Source organism: Ambystoma mexicanum, chromosome 10 (genome assembly GCF_040938575.1).
Source record: "Ambystoma mexicanum isolate Mex_15411 chromosome 10, UKY_AmexF1_1, whole genome shotgun sequence".
NCBI lineage: Eukaryota > Metazoa > Chordata > Amphibia > Caudata > Ambystomatidae > Ambystoma > Ambystoma mexicanum.
In genome coordinates this window covers 1,508,346,298-1,508,363,519 of record NC_090932.1, presented here as the reverse complement: position 1 = coordinate 1,508,363,519, position 17,222 = coordinate 1,508,346,298, and the positions used below count along the sequence as shown (strand labels likewise).

General features: G+C 49.4%; 1 protein-coding gene across 4 annotated transcripts in view; it reads left to right on the top strand.

Annotated features, from left to right (window-relative positions):
- SBNO1 (strawberry notch homolog 1) overlaps positions 1-17,222 on the top strand; it is a 2,127,865-nt gene that overhangs the window by 378,533 nt on the left and 1,732,110 nt on the right. For all 4 annotated transcript variants that reach the window (XM_069619669.1, XM_069619670.1, XM_069619667.1 and 1 more), the window contains one exon: positions 16,230-16,326. In XM_069619669.1, coding sequence (XP_069475770.1) covers positions 16,230-16,326 — 97 coding nt within the window. The remainder of the gene's footprint in view (positions 1-16,229; positions 16,327-17,222) is intronic.

The following is a 17,222-nucleotide window of genomic DNA, read 5'->3' as shown; positions in this document are numbered from 1 at the left end:
ATTTATAGCATCTTGTTCAGCAACAAAGAATTGAGTATGCCTCATTCTGAGCCATGTAGACGTGTTAGCCCACCTCATAGAAAGTAAATCAATTATAAAAGACAAAAAATGACAAACATAAGCATACATCGCAAAAAAACAAACAAATAAATAACAAATTACACAAATTAGATCCAAACAACATAATCTGACATCCATCAGACCACATATAAGTTCCTTTATATACGTGTTTCCTATTATTCCAAACTATCACTAGTTACCCATGCCCACCATTCGAAGTTTTTCATCAACAGTTCTTCCTTTTATTTAATATATTCAATTACAATGTGTACCTAACCTTCATATAAATTCTACCAAATTACCACTATTGAACCACCAAACTAGTGTCTACCACTAATATGGATACTCATGTATAACCGACTATCTCCAAACCTATAAAGCAAAAACACCCAATAGTAAAATTAACTAGATCTATATCTCAACTAATCTATCTTGAAAAGTAATAACCAGATTGAAATCCTAAATTAAAATAAATAACCCTATATAACTTAGCAGTTCATATGTCTACTTTGACCTATTAATACATTCACCTCAATTCCATCTCAACTAATCTGCACTTTTTCCCTACCAAGTTCTATAGTTTATATAAATTAAACACTATACCTATCATATTCTTGGATCGATAAACTCCTCCCATTCCTGCTAGATATATTTAAAAAACACCGCTCCAATCACCTTATTGACCAAACCCCATTACCAAATCCCCCCTACCTCATAGCAGTGGCAATCAATAGGCCTTGTTTGTGTCACTCCTCTCATTACAATAAATCGAACCCGTTTGCCACTCAAGCTTATTGCTTCCCATCATTCTCCACTTTTGTGAAAATAATACCCCTTACTGTATTCCATAATACGAGTGCATGTAACCCATTCTTATTCATACTTTGTAATATTCAATATTCCATAAGTCACTCCCTCTCCCCCATATTCACATGAGTGATACGTAAAACTAAAGGTACTATAATCCACCATGTATAATGCTGTCAAACTGATATGGTGGGGTTAGTATGCGAGTCTGCTGTCTCACTCCCAGTTTTACAAAGACACAACTGGGTATCTTACTCTTTGCATAGCATCATAATCTTATGTGGTCTTCACAGCTTGTTCTGCTCAGTTCTTGTACACCTCAAACACCTGTTGTGTTGCACGAAAAACATTTCTAAACGTTGTGTTAGCCTCAGAGCATGCTTTACTCTATTACTGCTCTTGCATCCACCTACATACTTCTGATATCATTCAATGTTATTTACAATTCTTTAAACCAAAAAGCGTTGACGCTGCTGTGTTTCGGACCAGAAATTTCTGCGGGCACCTTAACAGCAGTTGGAAGCCTTTTCAGTTATATTAGAGCCTTTATCAGGACAATAAAAAAACTCTGTATCCCCTTCTTTATATTCTTAGGTTTCTGAAGTAGCTGTGTTTTTCATCAATTAAAATACGTATTTCACACTGCGCCATTCAAAAATGCCTGCAGTCGAGCACACATAGCGTATACATGGCTAGACTGATTTCATGATGCATAATCTCCACTGTTTTCCTTCACCGTATACTACGACTTACTAAGAGCCCTTTGATGGCTCTACTTTGTCATTCTTCTTTCATGTTTGCGAGCCACATGGATAGAGGGACTTTTAATCTATTCCACACCCTAAATACATGAAAGAAAAACACAAGATGTATTGCTTGATTGCACCATTTGTTTCTTGCTGCTAAGAAATGGTTGCATGTGGTTTTATTTAATTAAATTACAGAGAATGCTGTAATAACAAAAATGTTAGAACGAAAAACATCACATTTTTTTTATTTTATTTTGAGAGTTGCCCCAAACCACCTGTTTTAACCCCTCAACTCACCCCATATACTTTTTAAACAAAAATTCGATATTTTTTCATTATAACATTTTTGTTACTACAGCATTCTTTGTAATTTTAGTTTAAAATCACTTGCATACCCTACTAAATTAGACAGCCAGAAAAAAAATAATATTATGGCTTGCATTTAATGAAAAACGATCTCACTTACTAAGGAGCATGTCGTATGACTGGCTTGCACTCTTATGCTGTTTAGTGGCCCACACACTTGCTCACTGTATTGGTGCTCTTTGCTCAAACGTTCACTCTTTCTGTTGTAGAAAAAATATATTCCAAGTGTGCAGTATCGTGCAAATCGGAATATATTTGTTCTGCAACAGAGAGTGAAAGTTTGAGCGAATCACGCCAATGCATTGAGCAAGTGTCTGGGCCAGTAAACAAGAAGAGTGCGAGCCAGTCATACGACATGCTCTTTTAGTGAGATTGTTTTTCATTAAATGAAAGCCATAATATTAACTTTTTCTGGCTTTTCATAACAAGTCTTGTTTTCCAAACATAAATTCCCAAATTAAATGGAAGTGTTCTTTTCTCAAAAAGCCAAGCACTTATTAGCACCTCATACCTCAGGATGATTTCAACAATCACTTTTTGAAATGCAACAGTTCATCAAGTCAAGGTGATGAGACAACGTTTCTTTTCCACCCCAACCTTTTACCACAACCACAGTACTTGAAATGATGAGTAAAAGTGTGCAGTATTGTGCAACTCTTGCTCATCATTACTGAAACAAAGACTGATGCTGAGCAGCTGGTGGATACTGCTGAGTTAAGAAATGTAGGGTACCTGGAGTGGGCGCTGTTGAGCAGCCCAAGATGGCTGCCTAGCTTTTGAGCTCCGTGTGGCTCTGGCGAAAATCTGCTTGCATCTGCGTCATATTACATCCTGGACAGCTGATGGCTTGCTGAGCTGCTGCTCACTCCCTCCTAATTGTACCCTGGAAATTCGGGCCCGAATCAGACACCAGAAGCCAGTCTATGGGTCCTGCGGCGGTGGCTGGTTGCGAGCGCACTGTGGCCTTGGTGTGCGCCCTGCTCCCGCCCCCTCTCCCCCGGATCCCTGTGGCTGGCGGTGGAGCGCTGAAAGGGGCGCCTGGGGTACTTCGCCCTCCCCCCCCCCAGGGCCCCTGCGCTGACGAAGACCGGGCGTGACGGAGTGAGCGGGAAGCGCCATAGTGCGAGCGGGACTGCTGCAGGGGCCTGTGCTGGAGCGCGCCCAAATCCCCTCCCCTCCCCTTCCTCCAGAGCCTGACTTTGTCACCGTCAGACGGCGCAAGGCTGCAGAGCTGGAGCCCAGCTGCCGCTCGAGGGCCGTGTGCTGCGGGCCTGCGCTGGCGCTCCTATTAACCAGCTGAGGTGCGGGGGAGGTGCTCTTGTTCAGCTGGTTGTGGTGCCCCGCGGCCACGCCATTAGCCCACCGCCTGGTCGCTCATAGGGGCCACGCAAACAATCCCTCATATCCTGAATTTGGCCACTGGTGCCCCACCCGCCAAATCTGGAAAGTGGGCTCATATGTGCTCTCCTTGACAGCACCGGACACCTTACCATCCTGCATTACTGGGCTCTAAGCTGCACCGTGGCTCCCCCATTCTGGCGAACCCACGAAACTAAGTGGCCCCTACAAGCATTGTGCGATCAGCCCCCACCCCGCCTTCTGCAACGACTGAGCTCTGGAGAAAGCAGGCCCTGCCAGGCTGGATAAGCACAACGCTTCCCAACCTAACAAGGGAGTGAAACTTTGCGCCACAACCACTGCAGCTTGCCAGTTCACCACTCATTCCCATTGGTTGGCGGCTGCCTCCGCTGGGCCCCTTCGCCTCCACTGCCGCATAGCCTGGCTGCCCTGCTGACACTGGCGTAGTGCCTATTATCATCCAACACTTTGGACTCCTCGCCACCCACCCCCCATCGGCTCCACCTGTGGGCCGTTGCCGCATCCAGGCTTACACTTGCAATGTCGAACAGATCTAACGGGGCCTCTAAGGGGGGAGCCGTGGATACATTTGCCAAGACTGTCCTGAGGGCCAAGGTGGGGCACACGTCATCCCTGCAGGAGGAACCTGAAGCTGATCCTCATCCCAGTGCAATGGCTCCAGATTTGACTACGCTGATGGAATCAATGGCCAAAAACTTTGCCTACTTCCATGAGAAATTGGACGACATTAATGCCAATGTCGCCTCCCTTAAAACACGAGTGCACCAAGCAGGGACACGGATCACTTACGCCGTAAATAGGATATCGGCGAATGAAGACGAAATTCATGTGCTGCAGAACGCGGTCGCCTACTTGTCGCGCGACATGAAAAGACTGAGAGCAAAGTGCGATGATTTGGAGTCGCGCTCACGCAGAAACAAACTGAGTATTATTGGGGTTCCAGAGAACGCCCTTAAGGGGCGTATGGAGGATGCCGTCAAATCTACTCAAATACCTTCTGGGCAATCCGGCCCTGTCACCGTACTTCACGGTCAAAAAAGCTCACCGGGCTTTATCGCCACGCCCCAAGCCGGGCGACATCCTGAGGCCCATCATCACCAGAATTCTCAATTACCGGGACAGGGACCTCATCCTCCGCCTGTCACGTGAGAAAGGAAACCTACGCTTCGAGGCACACACCATTAGGATTTTCCCAGATTACTTAATAGCGGTACAACAGGAGAGGCGTCAATTCCTCGGCGTCAAGAAACTGCTCAGGGAGCGCAACGTCCCGTATGCCATCCTGTTCCTGGCGTGACTCAAAATCACCCACAATGGTAAACTGTAGTTCTTTACTGTCCCAGACGAAGAGGTGAAATGGAGGCGATCGTGCCAAAGACGATTAATCATGATTTGCCTAGCTCGATGTTGCCCATCCTATCTGGTGATCCTTGACTCATAATGTGACGATGGCAATGTTATATTGCTCAATCTGCAAACATGGCTCCCTATTACATACATTCGGGCTACGGGTCGGCTCCTGAACTATGGACATTAACTACCCTTTCCCTTCCAGTGCCTGGAGCTGGCCACGAGCCCTAGTTACTCCCTCAGTCTCATTTTGCTTTGAGATATTTACTGATTCCAGGGGCATGATTTAGGATCCGTTTACCGCAGAAACCTGTCCCGGACAGCACACGCTGTCCTGCACCACACTCAAAAAGCTGACTGCACGGCAATGGCACACCTCACTGTAGTTGCACTGTTTATTTTCATCTGGTTGTTGCTGCTTGTGGGCCCCCTTTGGGCCTTGAAAGGGGCATATCCACGTTGGATCTTGCCCACCGACCTCTACCTCCTAGTAAGTGTTGGCTCACCTGTATTTGAGGTGAGGGGGGTCTGCACTGCAAGTTGGGGGTGGGCACTGAGGGTGGGGGGAGGTAATGTTGGGGATTGGTTAAAGGAAAACGGCATGGGAGTGGGGAACATGGTTGCACCGCGATATGGCTGTACTGTAGCTGTGCGCAAGGTACTGAATGGTAACAAATATCACTGCAGGGATGTTCCATAATACGACACTATGTTGCTCAATTTCATGACATGGAATGTCCGGGGGTTAAGTAACTTCACCAAAGCCTGCAGGATAACCGCCTATGCCCAGAGGCACGGGATTAAAATATTCCTCCTTCAAGAAACACACGCCCTGGGGCGCCTAGCGACATCCCTGGCCCCGGCCTGGGGCACTAACAGGTACTACACAAAATATTCAACCCAGTCCAGGGGAGTGCTCACTCTAGTCCATAAATCGCTCCAATTCTCGCTGCCCACCAGCCACATCGACCCGGAGGGCAGATATGTAATCCTTCATTGCCTACTCGCCAATGTGGAATGCCTTCTCGTGAACACATATGCCCCAAACTTGGACTCCCCAGACTTTTTCGATGTAATCACCACCATACTCGCGAAATATATCGGTGTCCCAATCATGTTGGGGTGACATGAACCTGATTTTTTTACAAAGAGCTGGACAGATCTGGGACTGCCCGCAGAGCTACATTGCGTGCTGCCAATAGACTACACGCACACATTGACACGCTGGGCCTCAAAGATGTGTGTAGAGTTCTCCACCCACACACGAGAGAGCATACCTTTTTCTCATCAGTACATGATAGCCTGTCTAGAATAGACCTGTTTCTCATTTCAAGTGGAATGGTGGGGAGTGCCACAGACACACAGATACTACCACGCACACTCTCATAACCTCTCCCCGGTAATGCTGCGAATCACACTGGGACACGACCTGCCTCCCCACTCTTCCTGGCGATTCAAGTAGGAGGCACTCGGAGATATCGTTTTTAAAGCTGAAATCCTGGCTGACATTAACACCTTCTTTGACTGCAATAACGGGCATGATACATCTGATGGGGTCCGGTGGGAAGCGTTCAAGGTCTTCATCAGGGGGATGTGCATCTCCATGGAGGCTGGGGTCCTCAAAGACATTAAGCAAAGCTTAAAGAACTTGAGAGGGAGTACACCTCTGCCCCTTCCCCGACCATACTGGCACAGATCAGATCAGAACTGGAGACATTTGAGGCCCACGTCCAGAGGGAGATACAACACCACGCCCGTCCCATGGCAGCCGGAAATACGGAGAGGGGGACAGACCGGGGAGGACATTATCTAAACTGGTTTGCGCGGGACCCGCATAGGCTGAATCAAAGACGCAAATGGCGACCTGCACTGGTCTGACCAACACATCCTCGAGACATTCACTGCGTTTTACACAACCCTATAGGCTCCCCAGAAGGAGCACAGCCTACGGGATATAGACCTCCTTCTGGATCAAATCCCCATGACCCTCCTCTCCTGCGCTACCAGAGATCAGCTAGATACTCCACTCGCCCTTGACAAGATAACCAAGGCTATCTCAAGCTGCCCGAAGGGCAAGGCATTCGGCCCAGATGGCCTCACCTCAGAGTTTTATCAGGAGCACGTCGCCATCCTAGCACCCAGACTCCTCGGTCTGAAACGAATCAATCGGCCTGGCCATCCTGCCCCAGTCCATGCGCGAGGCCGTCATAACCGTGCTCCCCAAGCCGGGCAAGCCACTGGACGAATGCGGGTCCTACAGACCCCTATCTCTAATCAACATCGATACGAAAATCTGTGCCAAGATAATCACAAGTAGGTTCCTCCCCATAATGACCCACTTAGTTCACCCAGATCAGAGTGGCTTCGTCCCCGGTTGATCAACGGCCCTCAACATCTGTCGGTTGTTCAACGTTATGTCCAGAATTAATCCTAATTCCAGCACCGTAGCGGTCACCCTCGATGCCCAGAAGGCATTCGACATGGTGTCTTGGCGGTATATGTGGGCTGTGCTTCACAAAATGGGAATTGGCCCACGCCTGGTGTCATATATTCAACTGCTCTATACAGACCCAGCGGCCAGAGTCCTTATCAACTCTCAGGTCTTGTCCCCCTTCACGCTTCATAGGGGCACTCGCCAGGGTTGCCTGTTCTCCCCAATACTGTTTGCGCTTGCTATCGAACCCATGGCTGACAGTGTTAGAGACGGACATTCCAAAAAAGGTATACGCCTGCGTGACACCCCGGAGATAATCTCACTGTACGCCGATGACGTACTTCTATATATCAGCGACCCGGCTGCCCATCTAGACCCGATTATTCGCGACATAACTAAAATCGGCACATTATCGGGCTTTACCATAAATTACACTAAATCTGAAATATTCCCGCTCACTCTAGCAACCTCCCAACCAACATGTGAATTCCCCCCTCCGCTGGTCTCCAGGTGGAATCGGATATCTTGGGGTCCAGGTATCCCTCACTAAACCTTCACTATTAGCTGACAACTACGCGGCTGCAGCGCAGCTCGTGGAGGCCCGGATGTTGAAATGGCGTAACCTCCCGCTTTCCTTGTCGGGCAGGCTGTCCCTAATTAAAATAATTGTCCCTAAGCTGCGTTACATCTTTGTGAATGTACCGATCTGACCCGGGAAACGGTACTTCGAGAACCTACACACTGCATGGTCCAGTTTCTGTGGCACACCGGCGCGGTTCGCAAGAAGTGGCAACACATGGCTCTTCCATATGAGAAAGGGGGCTTCACTGCCCCTGACCTCGCCAAATACTGGATCGCTGCACTGGCTCAACATGCCACACACTGGTATACATACACAGACCCTCCCCCACATGTGAAAGTCGAGAAACCAGCAAGCGAAGAAGTCAACACTCTGTCTCTCATGCTCCACCACACATTCCATACTGACGCCCCAGCGGAACCCGTGGCAGCAATAACCATGACGTGGAAACGACTATTACAATCACACCCAGGCCACCATCCATACTACAAGTGGCTGCCCATCTGGCAGTTCCTTGGCCTCATACCCACGCATGACAAACTCCTCATGTGACACTGGCACGACTTGTGCTACCGGCCACTGTCAGACCTATACCCCGAAGGGAAATTCATAACCCTGCAGACATGGCGCCCTGGGCACTCTGGCTCGGCGATGGAACTATTGGAATATTTCAGGCTGAGGGCGGCGGTCCGTGCCATGTGGCCCACCTATCCCGACGAACCCCCAGACTCACCTGAAATCTACTACATAACCAATTCGGCTGGGGCCAGGGGCATAACATCCTCTTTCTACAAGATGCTGCTGATCAAACTAGATGACCCACCGCAGACAGCACGCGACATGGGTAGTGGTGAACTGGGCCTGACCCTCCCTGATGCTATGTGGAGAAAGATGTGCATACATACACGCAAGTTTTCCCTAAATGCCAGATTCAGGTGTATGCAATATAAGCTCCTGAACCGCCTGTACTTCACGCCACACAGGGTGGGGAGGTTTGCACACAGCCAGGCTCATACCTGCCCTAGATGTAGATCCACTGATGCAGACCACATTCATATGTTCTGGGCTGTATTGAGCAGAGTTGGTTGAATCTCTTGTGTGTTTAAGAATGCCAATTTTTAAAGCTACATGATAGTCCCACATAGTATTTCTCTGATAGCTGAGCCAGGAGTGGAGGGGTTACATCACAGGGTTCCCACAGATATTGTGAATGGTATACTCTCCTGCCAGGACTTCAGTGCAGTCTTTCCAACACGTGGCTCAGTCTTTCTTAAACGCTTGGCTTTTCCTGGGATACTCTCCTCCAGAACTTGCATGCAGTTATCATTTCTTTTGCCCACCAACTGATAGTTACCCAATGTTGGCTTATTGGCTCTTGTTTAGCAAAGTTAATTTCAATATTCGTTGTTTTATTGACTTTGTTTTATCATCTTAAACATGGGTCCTGTGATCTGTTTGTGCCACGGTTCAAACTTACTTAATACCCTTTACAGGTTTCGCTTAGCATTTCTCCCTCTATTTTCGTGGAGCGGCGTACATTTTTAGGCAACCCGGTAACCTGTTCATCTCCCCCGGGCTTACCTGTTCCTTTAAATGACCCTTGCACCTCTTCACTTTTTCTCTGTTAAGTTTGTTGGCTCAACATGTGTTCCATTAGCCGCGGTTTCTTTGTCCTGTTCCACTTTGTGCGATTCATGCATCCTCTTTCTTAAAGGCGGCGGGGCCTCTGCCACTCTTTCTCCTTACATCATCGGGACTCGCCTCCGCACCGCTTTCCCCGTTGTGCTGTCTCTTGTCGCTTTGACCAGAGTTTGCCCAGCTCGCTGCATCACCCGGCTTCTGCACTTCTCCTTCGCGTGTGTTAGCTGTGGCGGATTTATACTTCCCGGCAGGTTTGAGCAATTTCCAAAGACTAGACCGCTGCGTTGGCTTACCGGTTTCAGTCATCTTCATTGCTCTATTCCTCTTTCTCTTCTGTTGTTGTCATGGTGTTTCTAGTGTGACGTTGAAGCTGATATTGGATCTCATTTGGAATAATTCTTACTGCTCCCTGCTTCTTTCTCGTCTCAGTTGTTGACATACTATTCCCTGTGTGATGTTGGGGAATATTTGAAGTAGACCTTGCAAGAGTTTGAGGGAGAGGGTTGCAATATGCCATTAGGACATGAGGAAGAGAGGGAACATCCCTAGTAAGGAATTGGGGGGGGCGGGGGCGTGTTATGTGATTTCACCTAATCAATCATCCCCCTCAGTCGCTTCCCCCATGTGTCCCTACCTCGTATATCCACTCCTAGGGTCAGGATCAGGTAGCGGCTGCCATCTCCTGGCCACATGGAAAGAAGCTACCTCCGGAAAAGAAGTAATTGTGCCCCCCCGCCCACGTCCTTGTATTCTGCAACCAATAGGAATCTACCAGTTTTAAACCAGACATCCATTTTGAGAACGCCCACCATGACCAGCTCCCTGCACAGCTCAGGGCTGAATATGCTGGTCAGATCGTCTATTCCATTGAAGAACAAGTCTGTCGATATGGGGGCAGGCGGAGTATATTTTGCATGCAAGTAGCGCAATGCAGCCATTGATGTGTGAATTGTATTAATTCTTGTATTCGCCATGTTTTTTTCCTCATAGCTCCGCGGTGAGCCTATGCAGTGTCACAGTGGCCTTTTCCAGGGCAACCTGCTGAGTGTACAAAACCGTACCATACTAATACTTTGTGGCTTCCATGTGGCTGCCATCTCCTGGCCAAATGGAAAGGAGCTACCTCCGGAAAAGAAGTAATTGTGCCCCCCCGCCTGAAAACCTGATGGGTGTCAGTTTGGCCCTTAAATCCTCCCTCTCTCTCGAGAGGGAGAGAGAGGACCGCCCAGGCCACAAAGTCTGTCAAAGTATGCCCTAGGTGGACTAACTGGGACATTCAGGAATGTAAACATAAATCTGGGGAGGACAACCATTTTAAGGACGGATATGCCTACATATACATTTTTCATTGCAACTTAAGGGAGTGATTTGAGGAAGGCTGACCTACATTGGGATGCATGATTTGGTGTCCCCTTTTACTTCAGATACTCCTTGTGCACATCACACTAGTTCAGTCTGTGCTTCTTGGAGCAGATCTGTATACAGGTGTCCCTTTTACACCTATAAAATGACACCTGTTCTAACAAATCCACATTCAGTAACGCTCCTTTCACTGAATCAGAAAGCACATGGTGTTATTTCATATGAGACCTCACCTTTAATTGAAGACTGTCAAGAACACTGGGGAAAAAGTAATAGAAAATAACATTTCACTATAGTAAGTTTAAGGTCTGTAAAACAAGGTCAAGTACATGGGCAATTATATTCTGATAAAGGGCCTAAAACGGGGAATGCAGAGACAGTTTATACGAGCGTAGCTCATGTTCTCTGCCTTCACATTAAAATCCCCATTTCCATTGGAAGGTTCACATGTATCTCTTACCACTTGTTTTGGGGAATTCTAAAATGTCTTTCCGTAACTCTGCTAAATAACAAACAGCTTCTTTTTCTAACGATTAATTAGCATTTCCCAGCTTGCCCTCTGGTCTTGTGCAATTCTGCGCATATGGATAGGCTACATTTTGTTGTGTTCCAACTTTAGTTCTTTGCAAGCCTGTACTGCAATACAATGCAATAGATTCATGAATGTGTGAACATTGAAATGCATCGGTTTTCTTTGCTATTTTCATTTTTAAGCTGCACTCCAACATCCCGCCCCCTTTCCTCCATACTGTACGGGCGTCCCTCGCTAGGGACAGCAGACGGCGCCCCCCGCTAGGGACGGGAGATGGAACCTTTTTCACCAGAAAAAACGTGTTCCCCCTTTAAATTTAGAGGCGCGGCCCTGGGACCATGGGCTCCCCTGACTTTGCCAACTGGCGCCACTCCTCGGTCCTCCTTTTCTGCATCGACGGGAACGGACCGCTTTCACCAGCGCTCCTGGGTTAGGCCTCCGGCTTTGTAATTCTGCATGCTCTAACCTGGAGAAGTGTTGTCTTTTTGTCATATTCTTGTCTTTTCAAATACCTCTGTCCTATGGCGACCATGCTCCTCCCCAGCACAGGTCGAGGTCAGCGGGCTCCAGCAGGTGGTCAGTCTGCGAGGGGCTCTTCACTATGTCTGACCGCCACGCTCTGTCTCTGCGGCCTTGGCGCCTGACCACGGTTGGGAGTCATGCAGCGCATGCAAAGCGCCTACACCACGCGCTCTGAAGGTAGCCCGGGGGAGGGAGCTGTTTGGAAGTTTGCCTCCAGAGGACTCGACGTTCGTCAGGACAAGTCCATACCCAAAGTAGGGTCACTGATTTCATCCACACCTAGAGCGGGAAGGGCCTTTCAGGTTCTTGTACCAGTGCAGGTACCGAGGCTACTACAGCTAGGCTGAGGGGGTCCCTAGATCCTTCAGTTAACTGCGCTGAAGGGCCACAAGGCTCTATTACCAGGTCTACAACCGAGGGGCTATGACTTAGTACCGGACAGTCGTCAGAGGGGGCGCCTGTATGCACCACATACCCCACAAGGGTGACTCCTCCCCCAGGAAGCACAAGCGCAGGAGGGAACTTTCAGGTCCTAGTACCAGTGCAGGTACTGAGGCTGCTACAGCTACCGGCTGTCAGGCCGAGGGGGTCGCTAGATCCTACCGGACACTGCGCTGAGGGGCCGCAAGGTTCTATTACCGGGCATCTGACTTGAGGGGCTATGCCCTAGTACCGGACATTCGTCCGAGGGGGCGCCTGTACGCTTCACGTACCCCGCAAAAACAACTCCTTCAGCAGGAAGCACAGGAGGAGGAGTGACCTTGTAGGTCCTGGTACCAGGGCAGGTACCAAGGCTGCTACAGGGTCTACACCCGAAGGGCTATGCCCTAGTACCGGACAGATGTCCGAGGGGGCACCTGTACACACGACACGCACCGCAAAGTTGTCTGCGTCCAGGAGGCACAAGCATGGGAGGGACCTTCCAGTTTCTTGTACCTGTGGAGGTACCGAGGCTGCTACTACAGCTACCGGCTGCCGGGCCGAGGGGGTCACGAGACCCTACCGGTGACTCAGCAGAGGGGCCGCAAGGTTCTGTTACCGGGGCTAGTTCCGAAGGCCTACCCCCTACTTCCAGACAGATGTCTGAGGGGGTGCCTGTACGCAGCACTACCGCAACCTCACCAAGGGCAATCAGCCTACCAGGCCCCTTCATGAGGTGCACGATAGGCCTCAACCTCCACCACTAGGAGTCTTGGAAGTGGCAAGGTCCAACGCGGCAAGGGTCCGACACGCGGTATGCAGCCTGACAAGATGGCCTCCGGGCCAGATAAATGGCGGCTCGTCCGCCACCATCCCCCTTTGGGGAACAGATAGGGGAATGAGTTTCCAGATGGGACTGGTCTTTACTAAGTATGGGGCCCATGGCATACCATTCATCGTTGCTGGGCCGATACACTCAGCAGACAGAAGGCAGAGTGGGTTCAGGCCACAGCACCCTCACGGCTCTGCACCCCCAAGCGCTCCACCGGACTGTGAAGACGGTTTTTCTTGAAAAGCCATGACCCTTATGAGGTCTCTGCAAATGGGTATCATCCTCAGGGAGGTGATCAGGGACATACTCCCGGTTCTGTCGCTAGCACCCACAGCCACCCCGACCTTGATTCCAGCACATCCGGCTCCTGTGCAGCCTCAGCTGCCCATGCCAGTACCCACAAAACCGGTTCACATGCCTCCAACGGTCTTGGCCGCCCCAGAGCCTCCTTCTCAGCAGCCGGTTCAGGTCAGCAGGTCACAGCTTAAACCCCATTCGGCGCAGCCTACCAATAGGCTCCTCAACACCAAGTTTAGGCTGCAGGAGGGGGGGGGGCCTCTTGCTGTCTGCACTTACAGCCACACTCCTCAGCCACTCCGGTGCAGCGCCAGGCACGCTTCAAGGTAGGGCTGGCGGAGGCCAAAATTAGTTGTCCAGGACATAATGGAGTCCACTGTGGCACACATTGACACCTCAGGCCGTGCTATTTGCACCGCTACTGGCAAGAGGACTACAGGGCAACAAAATTCAACCCGGAATCCCAGGAACGCATACTGCACCTTCCCTTTGGGAGGGGCGACCTGTTCCGTTTCACTATGGATGAGGAACTGGATAAGAGGAGGAACAGTCCCCGGACTGCTGAATCCTTATCCATCCTCACTAAGGCCACCCCTAAGGAATACAGCCAGACGCGCGCCCATGCTGGTGCACGAGGTTCACAGACACTTGGATTCTCCCTGCAGTGTCCTTGGGCTACCTTCTACCAATCTCTCCTTCGCCTCTCTCCTCTCCCTTTCTCTCTCCTCTCCTCCCCTCCAACAGATTGGGACAATAACTCTGTGGGCGGACATTCGCTCACACGAAGAGAGGCAGGCAGTGGAAGAAGTCCAGCCTCTCCGCGTAGTCTGGTCTCCTATTCACTGATTTTCCCCATGCATTGGTTACCCCAGCACGTATTGTGGAGACATTGTGCACGGGAGACTGGATGTGCTCCCTGGATCTGAAGGATGCTTACCTTCACGTACCAATCTGCAGCCCCATCGGTCCTTTCGTAAGGTCAGGATCATGGGCTTCCATTTCCTATGCAAGTTTCTACCGTTTGCCTTTACAGGTTGGATGAACTGCTTGGGGCCCAGGGTCTCCACGCCTATCCATGCCTAGACTGGCTCATCAGGACAAGGTCTCCGAAGGCAGTTCCCCACACCGCCTCCACCCTTATGTTTCCACTACATGAGTTTGGATTTCCCACCAATTTCAAGAAGTCACAGCTGGAGCCCAGGCAGACTCTTAACATTCCTGGGCCTCATCTGGGATATGAGCTCAGAGAGAACTTCCCCTCAAGGGACAGGATCGTAGCCATCATAGGCCCATGGGGCTTTTTCTCAGCAGAGCAGTGACCTCGGCATGGTGGTACCAACACCTAAATTGTAGTTGCACTGCACAGCCTCCTGGAGCCAGAAGGGTTCCCAGGTGCAATTGGTTAGCATTCCACTGCATCTCCTTCACAACCTAGTCTGGTAGAGCACGGACAGCAACTTGCGGATAGGCAGGCCCTTTAGTCAGCCAGCTGTGCAGGTTACCATCACCACGGACTCATCCCTAGCAGGAGGGGAGGCTACCTTGGACAGCTAGTATCCACGGAGAGAGTTCTGTCAGGAGCAGGAGGCCCACATCAATAGGCTCGAGTTCATGGCCATCTGGCTCGACCTCAAAGCCTATCTGGCGGCCATCCGAGCCTACCGGAAATCAGATGCATTTGGCGGGCCTCACTAAGCTCTACCCACCCAACAAGAAGCCACAACTTGTGTGGGACCCCAACATAGTGTTGGGCGCCTTGGCGCATAAACCATTCTGGTCAATGGCATCTGCGGACATCAGGATAGTAACCATTAGGACGCCTATCTTGGTGGGGTCTTACATCTGCATGCCGTGACAGCGAAATCTAAGCTCGGAGGGCATCCGAGCCATACACTACCTTTCACAGAGATAAGGGTGGTCCTTGGGACGCTCCTGTGTACTTACCAGAGGTAGTCTCTGCGTTCCATCTAAATGAGGAGATTGCACTTCCTACTTTCTTCACAGACCCTAAGGACCATGCTCAGAGGGTTCTGCACTGTCTTCAGGTTAGACAAGTGCCAAAGTTCTATCTGGACAGGACCAAGAGCTTCTGCAGGTCTGAGGCTCCATTTATCACCTTCAGCGGGTCAGGGCCAGTAGATCGGGCTTCCAAGGCCCCCATAGCAAGATGGACAGTGGCCTCCTCAAGGAGACCTAGGGCAACACAAACCACTTCTGGCAAACATCTATGCCCTTGCAGTCAGTCAAGGCCACTGCGGTTGCCTTCCAGAGACACGTACCACGGCAGGTCATCAGCAGGGCAGCAACTTGGGCCACTCACTCAGCTTTCTGCAAGCACTACTGTTGGGATGCCGGCTCCACATCAGACGCCGCATTCTGGCAGGCAGTATTAAGGAACTTGTTTTCTTAAGGATGGTTACCTCTCCACCCTGGGGCTACATTCAGTTGTAATCGCCCATACAGTATGGAGGAAAGGGGAGGGAACATAGGAGTAATTACAAGTTACTCACCGTAGTGACTAACATACTCTTAGTCCATAGCCGGCTTTCCTCCATACGTCCCACCATCCCCCCTAAAACAACTGGTGTCACTTAGGCAGTTGTAATATTGTTGCGCCTCAATGGGGACTGAGTAGTGGCGCTGGTGGGCGGAGTCGGGGGAGGCCATGCTCCCAGGGCCGTGTAACTGCATACCTCTAAATTTAAAGGGGAAGAAGGTTTTTTTCTGGTGAAAAAGGTTCAGCTTCCCGTCGCTAGTGAGGGACGCCCATACAGTATGGAGGAAAGGGGACTATGGACTGAGTGCGTTACTCACTACGGTGAGTACATTGTAATTTCTTAAAACATTAGGATCAGCTGTCTCAGTTACTCCTAATAGAATGTTTATTTGAATTACAGAAAGTGCCAGCATCTAAGGAAGATGAGGAGCCAGAGGATGAAGACGAAGACGAAATGGCCCATGCAGAGACTTATGCAGAGTACATGCCAATAAAATGTATGTATTGTGTTTAGTTTTTATAAACTCTTAAGTATTGAAGAATTAAGCACCCAGGGTTAAATTTATGTAAAATGTCTCGTTCGCTTGCGTCCTGTATACTTTTCTCCATTCTGTTGGGACGTCTGTAGGAATGCTATGGAACCGGTGTCAGTTGCATAGCATATTCTAATTTTTCCTGCAGGTGTGCGCCAGCCATGCTGCAGTTTAGCACCTCCCTTGTGCGCCTCACTCCACCCGTCGGTCCCCTTCTCCACGCCAGACAGGCGATATGTATTATGTCAAAATTCTTTTGTGATACTCTGTAATTGGAAGGAAAATACATATTTTTATTTTGAGATTCTAAACGTGTGCATTAGAGATTTACATCATTTGGGCATGGTGAAGGTGTGGGATGTTAATATCTTAAGTATGTTTTTCCAGCGCTGCTTATGCTAGGACCTACTGTGTTTGGGGTTGATGGTTGAAGGTCAGTTACAGTGAGAAGAGCAGGATTTTCCTGATTGATAGAGAGATGGATTTGTCGTTTCAATAGATCAAAAGAGTGAACACTCTGCTCTGAAAGAATCTGCAAAGCGGGTTAGCTTGTGATTTAGAATCGCAGGTAGCATTGAGTTGGTTGTCGGCATCTTCCACCTTAGGAGGCAGGCAATAAAGCCTCACTGATTGATTACTGTCTGGATTGTTGCTCCTCTTGGCATGTAATAGACTTTGAGGTTTGCGATCGCCCAGAAAGCAACCCATTAGTCCTTATGTGGGCCATGTTCCCGCAAAATTATAATTTGCCTGCTTCATCATCCAGTACCATCTACATTTTCGTATACATTGAAATTACCGAAGGAGAAGCTAGCTAGCATTCCAGAAAAGGCTAAGTAGGTCCTTTACTCTTGGGTCGA